General features: G+C 39.6%; 2 protein-coding genes across 2 annotated transcripts in view; one reads left to right on the plus strand and one right to left on the minus strand.

Annotated features, from left to right (window-relative positions):
• zgpat (zinc finger, CCCH-type with G patch domain) overlaps positions 1-124 on the minus strand; it is a 5,932-nt gene extending 5,808 nt beyond the window's left edge. The window contains exon 1 of the mRNA XM_039800561.1: positions 1-124. This exon is cut by the window's left edge and continues 271 nt beyond it. The gene's annotated coding sequence lies outside the window, so the exon portion shown is untranslated.
• A 239-nt stretch (positions 125-363) lies between these two features.
• On the plus strand, positions 364-23,674 carry tti1 (TELO2 interacting protein 1). The gene is made up of 14 exons (XM_039800563.1): positions 364-504; positions 1,498-2,237; positions 3,492-3,829; positions 4,320-4,608; positions 5,770-5,947; positions 6,156-6,448; positions 8,227-8,643; positions 9,601-9,760; positions 10,073-10,240; positions 10,456-10,607; positions 11,141-11,281; positions 12,163-12,367; positions 20,596-20,683; positions 23,352-23,674. Exons 2-14 carry the CDS (start codon positions 1,512-1,514, stop codon positions 23,578-23,580), a joined length of 3,384 nt encoding a protein of 1,127 aa, XP_039656497.1. The 5' UTR covers positions 364-504; positions 1,498-1,511; the 3' UTR covers positions 23,581-23,674.
• Positions 23,675-24,886: the final 1,212 nt, after the last annotated feature.

Raw genomic sequence — 24,886 nt, forward strand, 5'->3', positions numbered from 1 at the left:
ATGCAGCTTGCCAGTGTTAAACTAGTGTCCAAATGTATGCCAGATCATTCTTTTTCATACGACTATCATTCATATGGTAGCTTTTTTCAACAAAGAAATCCCTGGTCTAGCGTTGTGTCATAAACACGATTTAACAATTGAGATGTCTGTTAAATAGTTGAGTATTCATTTAAATATTAAATTCAATTCGATAATGCCTCATTGACATGGCAAGATTCATAAATTTTTACAAGGAAAGCATCGTTAATTATACAGTTTTAAAGGGGGTTCTTTATCACTCTAAAGCTTTATGTTCTTTTATTTTGAAGATAAATCGCCAAATGGCCCAAACCGGAAGTCCTTACGTCAAACCTGCGCCTTCGACGCAGAATCATGACGTTACCTTGAGCAAGACTCAGTAACTTTATCAGTGTGTGATGTTATAATTGTTCTATTTAAAATTAAACCTCTTCTTTGGGCTTATTACCCAGAGCAGTGGGTCCACTTAATACTACTAATGTGAAGGTAGGCTACCTGTTTGTTGACGCTAGTAACGTTACCGTAGTGCAGCTTCAGCATGCTGGATGCTGTCAGCTAACTAATAGACATCGATGGTGTTGTGCTAATGCATACCAACTTTGTATCTTTTTCTTAATTTAAATAAAGTTTCAACTTTCTCACAGTGGGCAACTGATTATGAAGTCCTCAAAACAGCATTGCACAATGCACATATAGTGACGTTAGTTAACTTAATACTGGTTGGTAGAGAGCCTCAGATTGTCTCAGACAAAATAAAACATCAATCATTCAATCATCTTTTTCAGTCACATGAAATCTTACGAGATACAATTCCAATGAAATGTAATCCCATCAGCTTCTTCAACTTGTGCATGATTCATCATACAGCAGACATATCACAACCAATAATGCTGACATGCAGTTAAGTAAATTTCCATGGACTCCCTCTTTCTTTCCCTCTTACTTTGCCAACATTTTGGAGGCTGCAGGAGTAAAGCAACCCTGGCTCAGTGTTACTTCATTAGTAAGAAATGGCCAGAGGGTAGTACCATGACCATAGAGGGAAGTGTCAACATTCCGAGACGATACAGTATACAGTTTATTTTCTTGACCACTGGCTGTCTGACCATTTGTTTTTGGACAAACAATTAAGTTTACTTGCCAAGAGTAAGGTAGATTACCGGTGAAGAATATTTTCAGTGCCAGTGTTAAAAGATTGTAATACCATTGGATCAGAAAATCATTCGTCCTACTTGGTCAAATTTGTAGGTTTCTAAAATTAAACAACATCCAGAGGTGAAAAATAAGAGATTTACTGTAAATTTTACTGGCCAACATAGCAGGTGACCATTACAAATTAAATCTCAAAGTCAAAATGTAAATTGTTTTATCTCTAAGAATACATTAATTTCAATTTCTTCTACAGTACTTGAAAATCATGACTTTTCTTTATCTTCTGTTCGCATATCCCATTTCTCTTTCCACACCCCCTCATTAAAGTGACCCCTGCTGTCATGCCTCCAATCATGGCTCAGATCAGTGATCCAAAGATCGCGTTTGCCTACCTGCGCCCGGCCTGTGTCCTCCTCACCAGAGCGCCCACTGTGACCAACGTAGAGACGCTGAGCGCCCAGTTAAAAGAAGTCAACGATGCCACGTTGCAGCAGCTCCAAGAGTACGTCCTCTTCCCTCTTCGTTTTGTCCTTAAAGTCCCCGGACCTAAGAAGGACAAACTGGTGCAGGCTGTGGCTGAGGCCATGAGCCACGTCCTGGAGAACACTTGTGTCCAGAGCTGGGAGACCCTCCGTGACCTCCTCTCAGAGCTTTGCCTCTGCCTGTGCTCTCCAACTGACCCTGGGAAAGCTGCAGATATATCAGAGGAGCTGAAATTTGCTGTTCTGAGGTGCTTGGATGCCCTGCTTCATGCTGCTTATGGTGATATAGTCTTCAGACTCTTTGAACCAATTATGCTGCCCGGACTGGGAGCTGCCATATCACTCCTGCTGGCTTTAGGAGAGAAGGAGAAATCCAGAGATGTACAGGCAGCAGCGTTGAAGTGCCTGCAGGCTTTGACTCTGCAGTGTGACTGCACTCAGGAGCATGTCGTCCCATCCTCAGAGGAGAGATGTGCTATAGGCAGCACCATGGCTTCATTCCTACCTGGGATCACTGTGGCTGTAGCCAGGACCATTACAGGAGATCTGAGACAAGGCCATGCAGTCACAGTCAGGGCCATCAAGGTACCATATCTCTGTGTTCATTTAAATTCCCTGGTGTGATGATGCAGGACAGTTACAGCCATGCTTAATATATTTTAACTGCAACTTTTTGCAAGCTTTTCATTGCATTACTGGTGATGTCTCTCAGGTTTGTATTTAGTCCGGTGTTACACTGTGTGTATTTTGACTGCATTTCACATTTAGTAAACATGGATATTTCACTACAAAACAATTTTTTTAATACAAGTATTATTATGTATTATTAAAACTGCACCTAAAGATTCTTTGTAGAGCTGCAACGATTAGTGGAATAACCTTTTGGTCAGTCATCAGAAAATGAATCCGCAACTATTTTGACTATTAAGTTTTCGTCCCTTTAAGTCCATTTTCAAGCAAAAATGCCAATTATCGTTTCAGCTTCTTAAATATGAGCATTTGCTGGCTTTCTGTTCTTACATTTATTCTAAATTGAATGTCTTTGGGTTTGTGATGGACATTTTCCACTATTTTCTGATATTTTATTGATCAAACAGTGAATTGATTAATCAAGAAGAAAATCTGCAGATTAATCCATAATGGAAATAATCACTAGTTGCAACCTTATCAATTAATGTGTTTATTATTTCCATTATTATTATTTCCCTATTAATAATGTAGGCTATAAAATAGTGAATAATGCCCATCACAAGGTGGTGTCTTCAAATTGCCCTTTGTTTGAACCCACAGTCCAAAAGATAGATTTAAGTTTGTGTCAGTAAAATGTTCTGTTGATCATCACACTATATATTATAAATATACTGTAAATTATACAATAATATAACTGTGGAAACTCAGTGTCCCTTGATAGTCTATATGCTGTTTTATAAGGGCTTTTCCATGCTGACTCATATAACATAACAGAATGCAGTTATTGATTGTAATTCATGACATATGTTTACAGAAAGTGTCCTTGTATCAATTGATTTAAACCTTTGTGTGTTTCTTTATTACGTTAACCTGAATTTGTCCTGGTAAACTGAAAACTGCAGAAGAAGAAAAGAGTCCATCATACCTTGCCAAATTTACAGAGAGTATACAGATCTGTATAGATTTGTGTTGACTCCTCCATGCCACCAAAACTCTAATGTGGTAGAATAACAGGTTGTAGGTGCAAGGTGATAACCACTATACATAAAACAGCACAAAGAAAACAGTGATTATACCCTCGTACAAATGTAAATGCAATGATTTCTTTATGCCACACAATCATCTTATTCCACTCTAATTGTCATTCAGGTTTGGTCCAGGACTGTGGGGCTTGTCATGGAAGATGGCCAACTTCAGGCCAGTAAGCCCTTGAAGACTCCCTCACCAGACCTGGGGAGAATCGAACAGCTTATGGTCCATCGGACACAAGACTGGGTGAAGAGCACAGCGGGGAAACTGTCAGTGCTCCTGAAGAAGATCATCTCCTGCACCTCGGCTCACCAGCACTGGAGGGTTAGACTAGAGATGGTGGAGCTGGATGACCACCTGCTAGCCAGGTGTAGCCAGTCACTGGGAGAGTGTGTGGGACCGCTACTGGAAGCACTGGTGGGGGCAGTCAATGACGAGGAGCCCAGAGTCAGAAAGAGGTTTGATTTGTTTGCCATTTTTGTAGGGCTGGGTATCGTTCAAAAATATTTGATACCAATACCATGACTATGATACCAGTTCCTAAACAAGACTTTATTCAATACCAATTTTAAAAAACAACAAAACAAACAAAAATAAATTACAACCTAACAAATTACATCACAAATCTTTTTATTTATTTTTGTGAGCCCAGTCTGAGAATTTGTTTCTGCCTGCCTCTGCGACGTGTAACATTAGACAGCCAATAACAAAAATTATTAGATCTTGTTAGAAGCATGCTGCATGCTTATTGGCTCACTGACGCTGATGAGATTTACTCCTTAGGTATTGAAATTGGGTATTCGATACTCAATACTTTAGAGGCAATTCGGTCGGTGACTAAAAAGTATTTAATTCGGTACCCAGCCCTACATTTTGGTGAGGAAAACATTAAAGCCTACTACTACTACTTGATAAAAAATTTTTTTTAATGGAACTTCTCTCCTCTAGGTGTGAAGTTGTTCTCAGGAATGTATCACAGAGGAATCAGAGCTGTAGCAGCAGCAGTGATATTACCGGTGAAGGCAGCAGAAGTGCTCAGACCTTCACTGACGTGCTTTCAGAGAATCTCTACTCTTTGGCCACCTCCCTGCCCAGACTGATGAGGACCTCTGATGACCAGAAGAAGCTGTTTGTCCTTAATGTGTTTCTGGGTTATTTGAAAGTCCTTGGACCGCTGGTCTCCGTAATACTTAACTCGGCTGCACATCTCGAGAGGATTTCCAAAGCCTTGATGCAGGTGATGTTAGCTGCCATTGTGTCAAACTATACTTTTTTGGATGGGAATCAGGGTCAAACATAGCTTCAAGTTAAGTAAATCAAATTAATGAATTATTAAATACATATTTATACGGTACTTAAAGGAAGTAAAAAAAAAAAAAAACAACCTCAGGTTGTCCCTGTACCAGCCATCTCAGGTGAAATCTTAAACTTCATCACTAAGTTTAGCTGTAAAGCTTGACAATAAAATAATAAACTAGCTACCAATCCCACATCAGGGTCGCAACCCCCAGCCTGGCAGTGTGTGCCAGCAGGAACAGGCGAACACACACTGCTGCTCTGTTACTACCAGTATACCGCTGTGAAACTAGAGGCCTTTATTTCTTGTTTAAACTAATTTAGTATCACAAACTTACAATACATCTCTGTATGTATATTTTGTAGATGAGATTTATTGCGTATTCCGTACTAAACCTGCACCAAAAATACTTCACAAAATACAGTTTAAATAGAATGTTGTACACCAAATAGTATCATTAAATTAACAGTTAATGTTGATAAGCTAATTATAGAATATTACTTTTTAAAACATACGGGATTTAAAGGTCCCACATTGTAAAAAGTGAAATTTCCATTTCTTTTTTAAACATGGTGCTATATAAATACTGTGAAAGCATCAAAATGCTCAATTCACAGAGAATTGCTCACAGCCCGTATTCTGAAACTGTCCCTTTAAACAAGCCATCAGGACTCTTGTACAGTTGTAAAGTCACAACTATACTATATATATAGGTAAGTGCAGCTACAGGGACGTTAAAGTAATTCCCCGGCTGCAATGACGGTGCAGAAACTCCAAGAGCGCAGATGTCGAAAACCCAGAAACGCTGACCAATCGGAGCAGACTGGACTTTTTCCGGAGGGGGGCTTAAAGAGACAGGTGCTAAAACAGTGCATTTCAGGCAGATACACAGTTATATTTTATGAGAAATATATTGTGATTTTTGAATGTTAAAACATGTAAACATGTTCTTATAGAAACCCAAAATACACGTATGAATCTGAAAATGAGCATACTATGGGACCTTTAAGCATTTTAGTGGTTGACAAGGGGAGTTAAATGGTCGGGTGGAGTTAAATTGCTTATAAAACAACAACAAACACTGCTGTGTGCCTTTTACAGGTGCTGGAGCTGGATGTGATGGATGTTCGTATTGTGGAGGAAAGGAGTTACGCTGCTACCTTAGAGACAAGCTCGGGCTCCCATGATTCCTACACTGCTCACATACAGAGGAAGCATTTTCTCTACTTCACAGATGAGAAGATATTTTCTGTGCTCATGGAAATCTGTCAAACATTAGGTATAAGTGCTGTTTTTAGGCTATATCAAAAGGATCTACAGTACTTTTTATCATGGGCATACGTAACAGTACTTTCAACTGTGTAGACTAATGTCAGTTGGCTCATACTGATGCTGTACGTAATGGATTAAAGCTGGTTAAAAATCTTTTGGCTAAAGGTTTACATTTGACATTTAGTTTGAGTAACTTTCCCTCTGTCTATCTTTAGGTTACTACGGCAACATTTACCTGCTGACCGATCACTTCCTGGATCTGTACCAACAGTCTTCAGCATACAGAAAGCAGGCTGCCATGGTGCTAAATGAGATTGTCAGGGGTGCCGCAGGCATCGCCGTGGCAACAGAGTGTCAGGGTTTGGAGACCCAAGTTTGGGGACGCTCTGCCACCCAGGAAGACCTTAAAGTTGCAGTGGTGTCTGTCATAGAAGAATACACCAGTCTGAACAACTGGAACTTGACAACTGTCAGTGAGGAGACCAATAGAGACCGACAGGACCAGCAGGTGAGGATAGTTTGTTCTGAATCAGGAAAGTGAAGTTTAAAATTTGATTTGTCAATGGATTGTCTTAAGGGATATGAATATTGCGGCATCCTCAGCTAAATTTACTCATCAGCAAGCTCTCTGGGAATGATCATCATGTTTAATAGATGACCTCACCCTTCATGGAATGATATTCTGAATGAAGAAGTGATACTTTGCTATTTGAAAAAAACACATCTCATTTTGTATTCTGTGAACATTTTCTAATCAAGTGTGATATTAGACTCCCATGCTCAGCCCATATTGCACAACTTTTTCTGCATTTAAATTTGATCATGGACAGATCGCTTCACTCCCAACGAAGAAACACTTCGCTCACAACATGGCCTTGGACTGACCGCTGTGTGCTCTTCTGCCTGAACAGACTGAGCAGAGGGTTCCAGGGTTTCAAGTAACTGCTCTAAACTTTCAGGGCTGGATTATTGAGCTGACAGGCAGAGAAAAGTTGGCAGTACTGTGTTAGTTTGTAGATAAACTTGCAGTTTCTGTTTGTCAGCTAAAATATGTGCCCAGAGGCACGTCACCAAATGAATAGGATTCTAATGCCAGAAATATACACTAGTTAGAGGGAAGGTTTAGCCATTGTAGAGACTGTTGCAGCATCCTCCCCAAAGTCAAATTACATTCATTAACGGAATATTGAATAGATATAAACATGGTAGAAACTACTCATCTGTCATCTGTGTTTCAATGTTGACAGATGATTTTATGGGAAACCTTAGCACAGGCACTATCTTTACTCTGTACTGGTACAGCAGGGTAACTGATCACTGATGTGAGCTACATTCATTGTGTACAGGAAAGTCAATTCAAAACTCTGTCATGAGTTGGGGTCTTGAACAGCCATTAGTGTAAACTATTTTTATGATGTAGTGTATTCAATGTTGGAATGTGGTGATATTATTTGGTTTTGGCCATCTGATGTGCTTCTCAACCCTGTGGAGTTTTCTTTGTAAAATGAAAGGTACCACATGGAAGGTTTGTTTGCTTACATTTGCTGTTTCTTACCAAAACACATTGTGTTGAGACCTAATAAACATGTTGAATGCATTTCCTTCGTCATAAAATATTTATAGAGAAAACCTTTGGAAAAAAGTTGACACCTACACTGTTTGCTAGCAGCCTTCTTTGCCTCTCTTGGAATTTGCTACATTTCTAGGCGCTTTTTCTACCACAAAAAATTCTCATGCTGTGTCCTTTCGTGCATGCAGGAGATGCTAACAAAACAAGGACCCACTCTCAAAAACATTGCTCCACAGGGTTACTAGTGGTCAAAACTTCCACTGGGTACCCATAAGACTTTTGGAAGAAATATTTTCCTTGTGACTTAACACTTCACTTTACAATTAGCAAACTGCATCACACTAGAAATGGGAAACGTAATCCTCTAAAACTTTTATTTTCTCATAAGAGCATTGACATGAATCTGTATTTCAGTCAGTATAGCTTCATCAGGAAAGATTTATTATTCTTACTTGATGGAGGCCTACCTGCAGAAACACTCTAAAGTAAACATGATCCACAGTGTGCAGGGTTTCTGGTTTTATCTCCTCTTCAACTTAGTTGTTTTTCTCCTAAAAAAAAAACCAAGATGTCACCTTGTACATTCAGGTTTGAATGCAACTGTCTGTTCATGTGTTAACATGTAAACTTATCTTCATATGGACCTATATTCTAGTGTTGTACTAGAAAAACTGTATGATGTATGATAATGAGATTTGTCTTTTGTCTTTCTGTAGCTGCTCAGCCCAACCAGACTCCTCTCCATACCCAACAGTAATGTTGGCAACACTAAAGCAAACTCTCTCCAACTGATTCCTTCGTCATTTGGCACCGCGTCTTCCTCATCGCCGACCTCTGCAATCCACCAGCTCAACAGTAACATCTGGCAGCTGTGTATCCAACTCGAGGGCATCGCTTGCTTTGCTCAGGCACTGGGGCGGGACTTCCGGCCCATGTTGATGACATCACTGTACCCCGTACTGGAGAAAGCCGGAGAGGAGACACTGCTGGTCAGCCAGGCAGCGCTGGGCTCTATGTGGGACATCAGTAATTCCTGTGGCTACCCTTCCCTGAAGGAGCTGATCAATGAGAACTCTGACTACCTGCTCAATGACATATCACTTAACCTGCAGAGGCTCAGCCAGCATCCTCAGGTAACATTCACACAGTTTGGCACGATGAGGAATGCACAGTAGCACTAGAAAAAGGAGGAAGAACAAGAATGAAGGAAAGAGAGACAAGGAGAATTTAAGAAAAAAAAGGGTTGTGTGCCGGAAGACAGTTCAGTTATTTGAGGCAACAAGATCTTATCACCCTTTTTAAAGTAAAAATATAAGAGGAAATTGTAAGAAAAGTATGGTAAGTGGAGTTTATAGTTTTATCAAAAAACATTTGGACGTTTCATGAGCAGATATGGTTGCACAACTTAATAGGGCGGAAACTATTTTATCTTATCTTTCGACAATTATGTCATTACTCATTTACTCAATAGAATTTCATCATAAGTTCTCAGAGCCCAAGGGGACATCTTCAGATTGTTTGTTTTGTCCGACTAAATGTCCAAAACGCCAAAGAAAATCACTTTACAAAACGGTGAATTTTTGGAATTTTTGCTTGATAAATGACCCAAACAATTAATCAACTATCAGAATTCTGGTGATTCATTTTATGTTGATTATTGACTAATCTGTTCAGCAATTCAAATGAATAAAGTGGCGTAGTAATGTAGGTGCTTACAATAAATAATAAACAGTGAACCCACAGTCATAGCAGTTTATACAATTAAATTATGCCCACATTTATGGGGTACTAGAGATGGGACATTGTTTTGCAAGTCACAAGTAAGTCTCAAGTTTTGATCCCAGAGTCAAGTTCAAGTCCTATACTAAACTAAACATTCCAAGTCAAAAGGCTGAAGTCACATGATTACATCACACGTCATTGGTGTTGAAGTTCATTTTGTTTCAAGTTAATGAGTTTCCTGACTCAAGTTTGACGCTAGTCCAAGCCACGAGTTCACACCTGTGTGGTTTATCACCCCGGTGAATAATGTAAATGGGTTTGCTAGGACCCAAACATGTATTTCATCATATTCCCGTCTTGTTGGCCAGGCTCCACGGGTGTTGACAGTGATGTTGACTCACTCTGACTGCAGCCTGCTGCCCCTGGTCAGGGACATGGTTCAGGATGTGCTGATGGCTCTGGATCTCAGCTACGACCACACAGCTGCTCTCTTCTGCTCTGTGCTGCACGCGCTCATGAAGGCACTGGGTGAGATTTAGAAAGTGGTGTCAACTCATTTATCGCATGTGGTGATGGTTAAAATAGCACAAGGGACAAATTAAGTGTATTGCTTATGTGACTCTACCATACTGTACCGTACCATTCCACTCTACCACACTTTGTCTAAGCATTCAATTCAGTTATAGTCAAAAACATTTAAGGATCATTTCCAGGTGATCTCTGTGAAGTAGTGAAATACAAAATAAAGCAAAAGATCTTGCGTATTACCACTTTTGCGTCACACACACCACACTGCTGAATCACTAACCCAATCTGCTGCTGCTGCTGTTTTTCCTTTAGCGAGATGGTTTCCCTCCAGGTGTGGTTGGACCAGTAAGTCTGCCATACACGACCAGACCTCCCCTCACGACGAAATCCTTAACATTCGCCAATTCCTGCTGGATCACCGCATACAGAAAGAGCTAGCAGAGGGCATTGGAATAGAGGAGGACAGCAATGAAGACCTTGGTAATACAGAATGGTGTCTGTATGAGGCATAAACAGGAAATTATATTCCACTGTAGTATAGGTTTCATATTGTTGTAGAGGTTATATCAGATGAAACTTATCAGTATTGTGAATAACCATAGTATGAAATATAAAAAAGCCAACAACAACAACATTGGGTGTTTGTTGAGTTGATCAATCATTCTTCATCTGTCTGACCATCACTGTCTCTCCAGAAGTCCCTCCTCCCCAGGAGTTTGAGGATGTTGACGATATTGGGGGTCCTGATGTAAAAGCGGAGCTTCCCTCCCACCTCAGCATCACTAAAGATGTTATGGAGCGCTGCGTTCATCTGCTGAGTGACCCTAGTCTCAGAATACGACTCAAGGTACTGTCTTTGGGATGAAGGGGAACGTTGGTTTTGATGGTAATAATCCTAATGAGGATTGTTCACCATTGTACAGGAACCCATTTTTAAATGCATAGATACCGTAGAAAGAAATTAGTTTTGTCTCTACACTGATGGCTTTATATTGGTGTCGCAAATATTCTAGCCACACATTATACCATCATGAAGATCCAATAGAAAATTTGCAACCTCATATCCGCTGAAACACCTGTAATTCACAACACACACAAGTGAACTAGCACAGCTCCATGTCCCCCTTTTCCAAAATCGGAGACTTGGCAAGAGGCATGTTCCAAAGAGTTCTAAGTGGAGCAAAAACACATGCCAGGTCTTTAGTTATAGTCTTTTAGTTAGTCATAGCTTTGCAGTCAGGCTGGCAAATTTTAATCCTGACAGGTTAGCTACCCCAGGCTAACTCTGAGCTACTGTAGAGGCTTTGTTACCATGATAACAACCAATGGCCTGCTGACAACTAGAAACCACATTAACCTCACTGCATGTCTTTGTCCTAGGTATTGGATGTGCTGGAGCTATGCGTGTGTGTACTGAGTGAACAGGAAAATGAATTGCTCCCTATGGCCCATCGCTGCTGGCCCGCCCTCCTACAAAGACTCACCGCTGATGACCCTTTAGCAGTACTCCGAGCCTTCAGGGTACGTAAAACAAGTCTGTCTTTCCATTTAATTTGTTGTAGTAATAACTGTTAACATTGCCTTTTCCTGAAAATTGCTTATTGAATCTGTCGGTATCATTCAATAACATGTGCAGCTTGATATTGTGATAAAGTACATGAAAAGTTTATTAGATAACTGTTTAATGTAGTTTCACATTGCACATTATGTACTATATGTACATTATGTGCAGCAACTGAACAGGTCTGAGTGCATTTTTGACTAAATTAAAATATCATGTATTGACATGTACTGTAAGTGTAGTCTTAGTCTATTATAAAATATCTAAGATGGTTACTTTTGGCAGGTTAGCTTATTGTTTTTAATTCTGTGAAAAAAAATTTCAAAACATTTTAAACTAACAAGACAGGAAAATCTGTAAATTGTTTGGGGATTGTCTTCCCAGAGCTGACTTTTCAAACTATTTCAGAGAATCACAGAGGATGAAAATGGCCCTCTCCCTTGTTCCCTGATGAGTGAACATCACAGTTGTTTGTGATAGTTTCTCAAAGTACAGGTGTCAATTGATTCTACTGTCACTGTAAATTAGTCTACTTGTCAAAACCTGTCTTTAGTTTGACTATTTGTGTATCGTTTGTTTCATATTTTCCCTGATGCATGCAACTGGTTTGTAAATTGTTATTTAGTCACTCAGCACTGCTGCTGTCAAACTGTGCTATGGCCATCAGCAGATGTGGCAGCTGTCCAGGTTTTGTCAATACTATGGTTTATCCAGGGGATAATATTGCGTCACTTGTTTCTTAATTTCCGAATTTCTTAATGAACGACACATTAAAGGGACATTTTATTACATTTTAACAACTTGCTGTGTACATACTTTACATGCTGAGTCTCTCTGCCAGGTGCTGTGTACGCTGGGTGAAACATGTGGTGACTTCCTGAGGAGGAGGGTATCTAAAGAGGTTCTGCCCAAGCTATGCTCCTCGCTGGTACGGCAGGCTCCGATCAGCGTCAAGGCTGGACCCGTCTACACACACACCCTAGCCTACAAAGTGCAGCTGGCTGTGCTGCAGGGGCTGGGCTCACTGTGCCACAGACTGGACCTGGGTAAGAGAGGAGAAACACAACAACACACAGCTTTCCCAAGACACAACATACATTCTCATTCTTATGATTGTACATGGTATAATCCACATTATAACAATGATCATACCAGGTAAAACGTGGACATAGAACACTTGATCATGGTTCATCTTAGCCCTGATATGACAGGTTTCTTAATGAAGGTTGTTGCAACATTATGCCCATTTAAGCAAGAACATATTGGAGATCCTCAACATCCTAATATGTAATATTACATATCTTGTATAATGAGGCCTCTGATGAATTCATTCAAAATCATTACAAAGAAACAGACAGACAGACAGACAGACTACACGCTTTAAGGTTCATGCAAATTAATTTTATTGTGTGTGTATATATATATATATGCTTTCTTTCTGAGAGTGAGATGGGAAGATCAAGAGTTATTTTATATTTGTGTATCAAGTACAGAGCTGGACTCAGGATATGGTTAGCCAAGCTTAGCATAAAGACTGGATCAGGGGGAAACCATTTGCCCAGCTCTGTCCAAAGGGAAATTACGGAACACAAACGGAACACAGTGACTTCTTTTACCACCAGATGGCAGTCTTTTACAACAGTGAAAATTCCATATCAGGAGTTAGTGTATCTCAATGTTCCTCCTTGGTTTTGAAGACCTAAAGACATTATCCAGTGTTACATTTAAAAATTGGATTGGGATAACTTAAGATGCAGTCTATCTATTTATCAATACCATCACCTAAAGTTTATTTTTGGTGTATGTCACTCTCTTGTATTTGGGATTAGGCAGTGGGTTTCATGACAGTCAACCCACTTTCATATTTTTTATTCACATTTAATCAGTATTGTTTTATTTACCTTCCTTTGTTGACATCCCAGCACATCCCATGCACTGCAGTATGCAAAATGTTTTTGCCATTTCCACTCATATTTAAAATCACACAAATGGAATTTTATGATTAAAAAGGCCTTGGGGCTGTGGCAGTGCTTGAATTCAACATGTTTTAAAGATGACTTTGAACATACAGACCATAGCTAACTGAGCCAAAAGGATACTACTAAATCCTCTAACTGCACTCACGATAACCGCTGCAATCAACTGTTCGACCTCAAGCGCCGTTTCACCACAATCAAGCAATAAACACTGTTATATCTGCACAGCAATCAGCAAACCAAGAAGCTACAACAAAGGAGGACATTTAGTTAATTGAGTAACTCAAAAATGAAATGTTTTTATTTTATTATTTTTCAATCAATCAATCAATCAATCAATCAATTAACATTTATTTATATAGCACTTTACAGCAACCAGCATATATCCAAGTTGCTTTACATCAGGAACAAAAGAATAAAACAACATATCATACAATAAAAAGAATGTAACCTAGAAAACAGTAAAATCAGAAAAGGTTACATAGAAACAGGAGGAGGAGAGGGAAATTGTCACACCACTACTACGTATTAAAAGCCATTCTAATCCAATAAGTTTTGAGTTTGGTTCTAAAAAGAGCTACATCTGTAATTGTGCGAATATCAGGGAGTAACTTGTTCCAGAGTCTCGGGGCAGCAACTGCAAAAGCCTGATCGCCCCACCGTTTATACCTTGACCTTGGGACTTGTAAAACCAGTTGATTTGAAGACAGGTTGTGCTCACGCAGGGTTAAAATCTCGGACAAATACTCCGGGGCCAGGCCATTTAAGGAAACAAACAATAAAATCTTAAAATTTATTCTAAAACGCACAGGGAGCCAATGTAGGGTGTAGAGAACGGAAGTGATGTGTACACGTCTAGATGTATTTGTTAAAAAGCGAGCAGCAGCATTTTGCACAAGCATATCTTCGGTATCTTATCTAAAAATGTGCATATATAGTGGCCTGGGGGCTCATTTCCAGTGTGTTACCAATGCTATAATTATGAGCTGCTTGTCTAATTTTTTCATCCACCATTATCATACTGGGTTCAAGTTGCTGCAAGCACAGTACTTATACTGGAACTAAGAGCATCTTAATGCACTGTGGGACTTCTTTTCATCTCTATTTTGGTGTATTTACTTATGTGTGCACTGCAGGTTTGAGTGGATAAGTGTTTTTTCAAACTACATAATGAAAATAGCATGCACACCACCTACAGTAAGAAGTGGTGGTTGCAATCAGTGATACAAATCATTTGTATTCATTAAGTGGTAATCATAATCACTTCTTCTTCCCAAGCACAGGGAGTATGCAAAAAGTGATTGGTGGGGTAACAGCGCTGTAATTCAGATTAAAAAAAATGCAAAAATCTGAAAACCCAGTTTTATGATTTTAGGGGGTGGCACAGACGATAAGGTTCTGTCCACTACTGCAAAACCTAGGATTTGATTTTGAGTAGTGGTATCTCCAGTCTGGTTACCTTAATAGTGGGGTATTGAACTTGGTGATAGCTTGAACCTCGCACATGCTACACCCTCCTGCTGAAGCTCATCACTGACAGATGAAAAGTTAACGGCTGGTGACACGATGTGTCACAGAGGTACCAGGGCTGTGTGCAGCGCTCCCCGGCCAACAGTAGAGTTAGTAGTGTCAGCACTGCAGTGCATGGCGAATTCTTAAATTGGGCATGAATGGGGAAACGTGTAGAAACAGATAGATTTTTCTTAAAGAAATTTGATTTATGAAAATTGATGAAATGCCATTTATAGTGCAAACAGCAGCTTGTGGGTGTGTGCTCTGTCTATCTGTTACGTGAAGCATATTCTGAACTGTTGTCATAAAATTCAGATTCAACAGAGATGGCTATTTTATTTGTGGAAAATATAAAACAACGTTGAATCTTACTCTTACACAACAAACAAACGTTACACTAAGTATAATGAGACTTGCATATAGAAATATAGGCAAACAAATATTCAGACACTGCATTTAGCAATAATCTGAATTAATATACTTAATAATCCCACACTTAGTTCATGTACACAAGATACATACTGCATATCAGTGTGTAAAAACTGTTAATGATGTTGTCTTGTCCTTATGTTCCGGTATGCTCTGTTATTTGGTTTAGTCATGGAATAAATGCTCACTTAAGCAGGAAGAATTGGCAGCAGTACACTTTTGCAACCACTCACCACACCGTGCTCTTCTGTCAGTGGCAGTGCTTTCACTTCTTGAGCGTCTAAGTGAGGTGCAAAGAAAAGGTGAGAAAAGCCATCAAGTGCACCAGTAGAGAAGACATCTGTTCCCTCCAATAATAGAGAAAATGTGACATAGGCTGTTTGACTTCAAATTAAGTCAGATCAATTAGCACGTTTCTCTTTGGTACTAATTTAAATCACATAAAGAATCTTAGTTTAAGTTAAATAACTGTTCTCACATTTACCTCAAAAAGTGTGTAACCATGGCAACATGCGAGGCTTGCGACAGGTATTTCAATTTAAGACTTATTCTACAGGTTCAAAACATGTTCCTGAAGCTGCACCAATCAATATTTTTTTTAATTAACAATGGGTCAAATGACTATGTATAATGTCACTCGTAGTGATGAACCCACATACTGTACATTTATCATCAAACTCTGCAGTTCCTCTTAGCCCTATGGAGCTTTTTAGCCTCATTTCTTTTCCCATTGTTTTGGTTTCCAATTCACAAATTAAGCAAATGTTTTCGGCTTTCACAGTTTTTAGTGAAAAGATCTCCAATAAGGCCTTGAGATCCTACCCATGTAAATCACAGAGTCAGTGGCAGAACCTAGCGGAGTCCAACACCCACTGAAAATGTGATTTTTGTGCTGAGAATACGGACTCAGCTCTCCCTCTGGTTATATAAGGACAGGATGGCTCATAGTAATGACCCTGGTACCCCATACTCCCACAGTACCCTGTCACAGGGCTCCCTGGAGGACACAGTCGTAAGCCTTCTCCAAGTCCACAAAACACACATTCAACATCCAGTCTACTCATTCAACATCCCTTCAGTCTCTGTCAACTCGGTGAAAACAGCAGCTCTGGGTGTTGGTGTTGATACCCTTTTTTGCCTGTTTTATCTCTCCCAGGCTCCCTCCCATAAGAGAGAAAAATCTCTGCAGCCAAAGCTACACCATTAGGGGTGTAATGACACATTCAGCTCCCAGTTTAGTTTGATATGCCGTACTGGGTTCTCACTAGGGGTAGGAATCTCTTGGCACCTCACGATTCGATTCGATTCCGATTCAGAGGCCAACGATTCAATTCCAAATTGATTATCAATGCATCTCGATGCAACAATTTTTTTTAATGTACATTTCCATGCGTGATTTAAAAAAATATACATATAAATCTGAGTTTGCTACTCAGAGTTTGCTAATCACTTCCTAGACAAAGTAGGTAGACAAAGCTTAGATTTGACAGTATTTGTCACACAAGTTTTAAAGGTGCCCTGCCACACGTATTTCATTACTTTGTGTTAATGTCTGAAGTTCTACCATGGACTCTAACAATTTTTGTGAAAAAAATGCCTTGGTTACCTTGTTTCAAGCCATTCTAGCGTGGTATAGAAAGCCTACAGGAAGACTCAGCTCGATTTCTGCTAGTTCTCATTAATATTCAACAAGCTAAGCTGTTTGAATCTGATTGGCTAACAGCTAGCCAATGAGAGCCTGGCTGTCAGAATCCTTTACCCAGCCCAACTGGGCAAGCTAATGAATAGTAATGAGCTCAGGCAATATGATGTCAGACTGACCAACTTTTGTAATTGGCCTGATTTCTCTGCTTATTTCTTTTCAGTGGCTAGAGCTGACAGAAGAGGTAGCAGTTCATTTTCACATTCACAACATAACACAAACCCATATGGACCCAACATATTTCAAAAAATGCAAGTAACAACAGTTTTGTATGGCAGGACACCTTTAATGAAATGTTTCGTCTACTGAGGTTTTTATTTTGTAGTCATTCCATGCCTTAAACATGCTTGTGAAAGTCACCTTCTTTTTTTCTGCACTCTTGCCAAAACTCTAAGTTGTTATCCATTATCCCATCCTCTTTCAGTCACTCTGTTTTTCGATTTCTGATTTGTACTTCACTTGACAGTAACTTTTAAATAAAAATCAACACATTTAAAAAAAAATAAAATAAAAAAAACATTATTAACTTATCAGAATCGATAATCGAATCGTTCTAGAGAGAATCACGATGCATCTAAGAATCGATTATTTTTCCCACTCTTAGTTCTCACTATGATATTAAGACCGTATTGCAAACAAAATCAGAAAAAAAACAATCATGACTGAAATGTTTTTTTGTTTAAAATGTAGCCTACTTATTGGTTATAGGACCTTTTGAGTAATTCCTCAGTATTTCTGTCCATCTTTTTATTCTTCTCTTTGGTGCACCAACAACAATGTTAGGATGCTCTTCCTCTGTCCGTCCATCATCATACTTGACCTACAGTATGTAGTGATCTCTGGGGTTCAGTGGTGGAAGTGGAACTAAGTATATTTACTCAAATACTGTACTTAAGTATACATTTGAGTAACTTGTACTGTACTTTCAACTTCTACTCCACTACACTTCAGAGAGAAATATTGTACTTTTTACTTTACATTAATCTGACAGGTTTAGTTACTTTACAAATTAAGATTTTTGCACACAAAACACATGTAGTTTATAAAAAACTTTTTTATTATAAATTAAACTACCCAACTATATAACGGCCTACAAGTCTAGCTGAAATTCTTTGACTTTCAACCCTTTTTTCACACTTTTAATGCTCTTTTTGACATTTTTTTGGTTTGTTTCTAGTTTCTAAAATGTGAGGATTTTCCTGCATTGAGTGCTTTTACTTTTAATACTTCCTGATGATACTTATATACTTTGACTTAAGTAACATTTTCACTGCAGGACGTTTACTTCTAACAGAGTATTTTTTACAGAGTGGTATTAGTACTTTTACTTAAGTAAAGGATCTGAATACTTCTTCCACCACTGCTGGTTTCTCTGACATTTTATAATCCACCTTAATCCACAACACAAACCAATGGCTGCTATATCCATTATTTTTACAGTCTATGGTTCCACCACATCCCAAACATGCTCTATTGCAATGTGATATCATGACTTTGCGTAAACATACTTATCTTAGTTATCTGTATGCATTTTGAGCTGTCCGCGTATGTATGTCTATGCTCTATACAGCGGACGGCAGTCTGCAACGTCACAGCATAAACATACTACGTGTTATCGCGAGGCTACGGATGGGTTTAGGAAAAGAAGAACTGGTTGGGTTTAGGAAAACAACAAACGTGGAAAGGAAACATCACATGCAGGACATGAAGTCACATGCGGGACAAGATCCCCGCTCTCATGGGTGAAAGTCCTGTGTTTTACCCATCCTCCACCCTGACCAACCTCCCTACGCGGATTTTCACCCTTTCATACTACTCGCTATGGCGTCTATTCGCACGCAATCGCAAGGTAATGAAAGTCAATGTAGGCCAAACGGCGTTGATAAACATGCTAAAAAAACGTGGTGTGTAAAAACTTGTTACACGCCAATAATGGCATACGTTTCGGTGTGTCATACATATGCCACTTCATGAGATCAGTCTGTCTATTGGTTGACTGTGGAGGCCATTGGGGTACACTAAAGTCATTATGTTGGTAGAACCAGCTTGAGATGATGTGTGCTTTTATATGAACAACAACTGAACCTCTCGACCATTTATGCATGCTTTTATGCAGTGAAGATCCTTGTGCATGATTTTTCTTACTGGCACTTGACACTGTCCGAAGGGGAGAGATTTGGACTTGGAGATGGAGAGAATGTAAAAGAGCAGGAGAGAAACAGTCAGCGGCTGCAGCCTTACTCATGTGAATACCGATTTGGCTACAGCTTACCTCTGGGACGCCTGCGGCAAGCCAATTACCAAGCCTCAGTCACAGAGAGAGAAAGACAGAAACACAGATTGACTGAAGCAAATAATACATTTCAGCCACAGTTCTACCTTTCAGTTCCAATTTCACCCTTTTATTCATTTACCACAAAATCTAACAGCACCTGACCCTCTCCTCTTTAGTATTTCTCACTTCTCTCTGCTTCCCTCCAAGCACCTTGATTCCACAAAAGACTACAGGCTATGAGTGCAGCACCAGAAAGGGAGTAAGAAAAGGGATAAAAGCGGTTGCTAAATAATCCCATTTAACTCTGAAATGTGCACTGCTGCTTTTATTCTTGACACACAGCGAGCAGGCCTGGTTCTAGCCGAGTGTGGGCTAAATTGGCAAATAGAGTAAGCAGAGAGGGAGAGAGACATGTTTTGAAATGAGGCTTGAAAGGCAGCCCAGTTTGCAGCTTAGGGAATCTCTTAATGTCTGCTGGGAAGGATGGAGAGAGAGAGAGAGAGAGAGAGAGAGAGAGAGAGAGAGAGAGAGAGAGAGAGAGAGAGAGAGAGAGAAAAAAAAAAAAAAAAAAAAAAAAAAAAAAAAAAAAAAGAGAGAGAGAGAGAGAGAGAGAGAGAGAGAGAGAGAGAGTGAAAAAAAAAAAAAAAAAAAAAAAAAAAAAAAAATGTGTGTGTGAACGATAGGAAGAGGAGATGAAAGAGTGCAAAGAAGTCAAGTGGATGGAGGGAGCAGTTGCTGGCAAGCCTCTGACAGGTACAGGTAAAGAAGGGGGGAGAGAGAATCAAGGCAGGTAGGTCAGTCAGAAAAACTGCAGGAAGTGAAGAAAAAAGATAAAGGGTGGTATAAAAGGAAAAGGAAGCCATTTTCACACACACACACACACACACACACACACACACACACACACACACACACACACACACACACACACACACACACACACACATCCACTCCTCAAAGGGGAAAGAGTGGCTATGTGAAACCCAGAGATGTGGAAACAGCCTGCTGCAAATTCTTTCATCAGCCATCTCAGCAGTTTATCTCACCTCATTAGGAGTTACTGTAGAAAAAGGTAAAGTCCAGTCATGATCCATTTCTTTTTTTCTCTCTTTCATCCTCCCTTTCCAATCTACTGTCTCACCAAGCTGTGCTGTATGCTGGGAACTCTTGAGCTTTTGATTATGTGGATTTTAGGAAACATTATATGAAGTTGATACTAATATTGGCCACTTGTTTTCAGATGTGATTACATTTTTCATGTATTATATCATATTGATATTATGTAAAAGGCTGATGAATATGTATGTATTTTACAATTATGCTCTGAAAGACAATACAGAGGAGCTAATGCAGTAAAGGTCCTGTGTTTGGTTTTCTCAGGTGAAGCAGACCTGGATGTTGTTTGCGAGGCCTGCCTGCCCTACCTGAGCTGTAGGCAACCAATCAGACTGCAAGAGGCCAGCGCAAGGTGAGCCCTGATCCAAGTCCTTCCATTTCATGCTATGTATTGTGCTTTTTCTTCTTCACTACATGTATGTACTGTATGTGTGGTTGTACTGCTGCCTATCTTGGCCAGGACACTCTTGAAAAAGATTGACTGCTGTAGTTGATAGTTACTTCACTGATTAAGATTTGACAAATAAAACAATAACATATTCTGTTGTGTTGTTCTATCTTAAATTACCCAACAGTATATAAGGTAGTTCAAATTTTCTTTACCTCAACCAGTCCAGCTTCAATACCTATGTTCAACACTCTGATGCTGCAATTACATGTTAAAGGTGCCATGTGCAGAAACAATACAAAAGTCATGTGTACATGCAGTATTTCTAACCGAACATATTGTGTGTATCATTGAGGCCTAATAATTGAATCCACTTCCTTCCTCAATTTTTATGAGGAAGGAAATAAAGCTTTAATTTAAAATCCTGAATTGTTTATATTTATGTTTTCCGCATTACTGCCATAAACTGTGGATTAGCAGAATATCTGCACGAATGTGTATTGCGTCCTCATACATGTGCATTTGCGTAACAGCAAAATCCACTCTGGCTGAATTCAATTTTCAATCACCCAAACTTGTGGACTGGTCTGCCAACTGTTTTCTAGATTAATCCATTGATCATTTAGTCTGTAAAATATTCTTTTACAGCCAAATACCCCTAGAGGTCTTTCCAGGCTTACGAGTTGGTCTTGTGTAATTGTTGGAATATTCAAGTTTCATCCTGTCCAAACAGTGCAATAGTTTGAAACTCCCTCCCTGATCCACTCTGGAAGATTACACTCTAAAGTTCTTACACTCTAGGGGACAGGTTTCATTACTGTACAATTTGTTTGTAAGTAAGTCTAAAGAGTCATCACAAAACTTACTACATGCATGGAGAACAGACTTGCAGGAGAATATTACAGATGAGGAATGGTCAAAAGCATGTTCTCTAGTTCAAACCCAATCCATAAATACTAACTCCAAACTATTGCAATATAAGTGGATAAGTAGACTATACATAACCCCAGCTAAGTTGCATCGCTTTAATTCTAACATACCAGATACCTCCGTCAAATGTAATGACCAAAAAGGAACTTTATTCCATTGTATGTGGGAGTGTCCACGGATACTCTCATTCTGGAGGAAGGTGTTGGACCTGGCAAGCCAGATCACTGGTGAGGAGGTGCCCCTTAGCCCTAAATTATGCTTATTAAATCTCTACCCAGACAGCTTTACAACCTCTAATAAAGTTAGGTCTCTACTGAATATTTGTTTTTTAGAAGCAAAACGATGCATTGCTTGCTCTTGGAAATCAGACACGCCTTGTGGCACATCGCAATGGTTGAGGGGAATGACTTTTTACTTAGCTCTAGAAAAGATAAGTTACACAACAAAAAATAAGCTTGACAAGTTTTGGAAAATCTGGAGCATTTTCTTCAATTTTCTTGAGAATAACAGTATGGATGTGGATGGTTGGAGTGATAACTAGCTTTTTTTATTTTTTATGAATAATATAACATTCTCTTAATGCCTGTAGTGTGCCATCTGTACTGTACGGTGTTGAGATAAACAACGGCAGTATGTTTTTCATGTAAGCAGACTCCTATGGATGTACGGACTTATGACTGTGGATACTACAGCTACTACATTTGATCCTTGTCTTTTTCTGTTTTATGTTATGTGCCTTGTACTGTTTTTGTCTGTAAAATGTACAAAAATTTCAATAAATACATGTTTTAAAAAAAAAAACACGACGGTGACCAATGTCACACGCTTAGGAAAACAATAAACTGTTGGGTTTAGGAAAAGAACATGGGGAAGGCTTTATTTAAAAGAAACAAAAAAAAAACACAATTGATAAACGCCACACACGGGACGCGATCCCGGCTCTCCTGGGTGAAAGTCCTGTGTTTGAACTTGTCTCTCTAGCTCCCAGATTTCATTCTTCAGCTATGGGGAAGTGCAAGTTTAGCGATACTTGGCTTGAAAAAGCTGAATTTAGGGCTTGGTTAAATAAATGCTTCTTATGCAAAAGTGAGAAACATATAACTGCTGTGAAGGGTCTCCAGCAAATAACAGCAATCAGCCAGTTCTGCCAAGTATCTGGCGGCTCCGGCCCCGGCACTACCTCCACACTGCCTAGGTGAGACCCGCACTGCAGTTCCACAACTCCTGTAAGCGACCGCCATGTCGGTTTTGGATCAGAGCCAACACTAAGAGCGGAGGTGCTCTGGGTCCTCCACACTGTGACTAGACACCAGTCCTATAATGTCGATGAGAAAATCTGGGAATTGTTTCAGACAAAGTTTCCATACTCTGACATCTAACGTTTTTTTGTTGTTTTTTTAGGTTGTGATATAGGCCTTACATTTCATTCATAATGGTCTCAAAAAGGTCTTAAGAGTCTTAAATTTGACTTGGTGAAACCTGCAGAAAACCTGACATTCCATAGAAAAAAGGCAGTGTTGAGTTAATGAGCTTACAGTCAAACTGTAGGACAATGCACTAAAGCCAGTGAACCTGCTGTGTTCTGCTCAGTCTGTCACTTTGGATTATAGGAAGGTGTTTTTTCATAACATAGATATTATGCACCTTACCAAAATATAGCACATAGCTAATCCTCCTTCCTATGTATCCTTTCATTCCACAGTGTTTTCCAACACTTAATCCAGGTGGATCCAGATGCCTTCTGGTTTACTCTAAACGAGCTGCACTGCCCATCGTGCTACATCCCGCCCCACCCCGACCTCCAGACTGTACAGCTAAGCGGAATGGGTCGACCGAGAGACGAGTACTCGGACAACGTGCTGAAACTGCTGAGAGAGGAGTTTGGCTCAGTTGCTGACAACAGTCTAGTAGCCAGTCAGCTAATGAACTAGTGATTGATGTGATTGACTCCCTTCTCATATGGACCACTGACTCCAACAAGTCTGTTTACTAAAAGAAAATCTGACAATTGTGCAAAAAAAAAAACTGCCATCAGATAAGGTTGTGATAACCTTCATGGTCTACACAGCTCTGATAAGCAGCAAGGTACAAAGGGAAAATATCAATGAAGCATCTCTACGGCTGTTCACTCTCCTGCTGCAGGTGGAGAAACCAGGAACACTTCTGACAGGTCTTCTACATTAGGAGACGTAGTCACAGTGCTGATCTTTTTCATTTCATTTTTTTCATGTCAAGGCACTGACATATACTCTATGGAAATGTTATGTTTGCTATTCCTTTTTTTTTCTCTTTATTTTCTTAAGAAATACCTTTTTCTGACTTGGAACCGCCTTGCTGTTTTGAATCATTCAACCTGAACGCATGGGACTTTTATACAGATTAACTTGCCTGTTGGTAACAAAGAGATTTTTTGTGACCTATCTTAATTAAAATAATCATCAAAATACACTTACAAAAAAAACATTACAAATCATTTCATTATGTGTCATGTTGCAGTCAAACGTTCAGCACTTAAAGAAAGGACTGGGTATCAAGCCTAAAATGTTATTGGTACCAACTAAAACGTGTCTGTAGCAGTCGGAAAAGCTCAAATGTTTGGCCAGATTGATAATCTTTTTAATTGTTGTCCAAAAACGTAATGAGCAACACTGTTGCACTGGCTGACATGTTCCTATGAATATTATGCTGGGGGTAGCTATATAAAGCAGGGTTTCCTCCAGTGTATTGCAAGCCTGGTGGCCCACCAGGCCTAAGTTGCCCCCACCAGGCCTAAGCCACTGGGAATTATTAATGTATTATAGACATTTTTTACACTACAGTTACAGTGAGGCGGCTCGGTTGGAAATTTAGATGTAGTTATTTATTTTTTAATATCCAGGTAGCTCTCAGCGCTGACTTAATGTGGGGCCCTATGGAATCTCTCTTATAGCTTTTTTAAATTCACAATTTTGCGATTTCGTCCATGATGCTGTAATCACAGGAGCTATTGAGCTCTACATTAATGCTGCCATCAGTCTGTGACTGGTCCGAGCCGGGCCCTCGTCAAAAAAGACACTTGCCGCCGGGCTAAACAACTTTTCTGGGGGAAACGCTGCAAAGGCTGGAAGAACTCTTCCACACGAGGGAAAGCCCTCACTAACATTTGAGCTAGCTGCCACACACATCACATATGCTGTCTGCAGAAGATGCGTCCGGGTGCACCAGGTTGTGTAACTATGGGGGAATTGAACGCCTCAC

Source organism: Perca fluviatilis, chromosome 5 (genome assembly GCF_010015445.1).
Source record: "Perca fluviatilis chromosome 5, GENO_Pfluv_1.0, whole genome shotgun sequence".
In the NCBI taxonomy this organism is placed as follows: domain Eukaryota; kingdom Metazoa; phylum Chordata; class Actinopteri; order Perciformes; family Percidae; genus Perca; species Perca fluviatilis.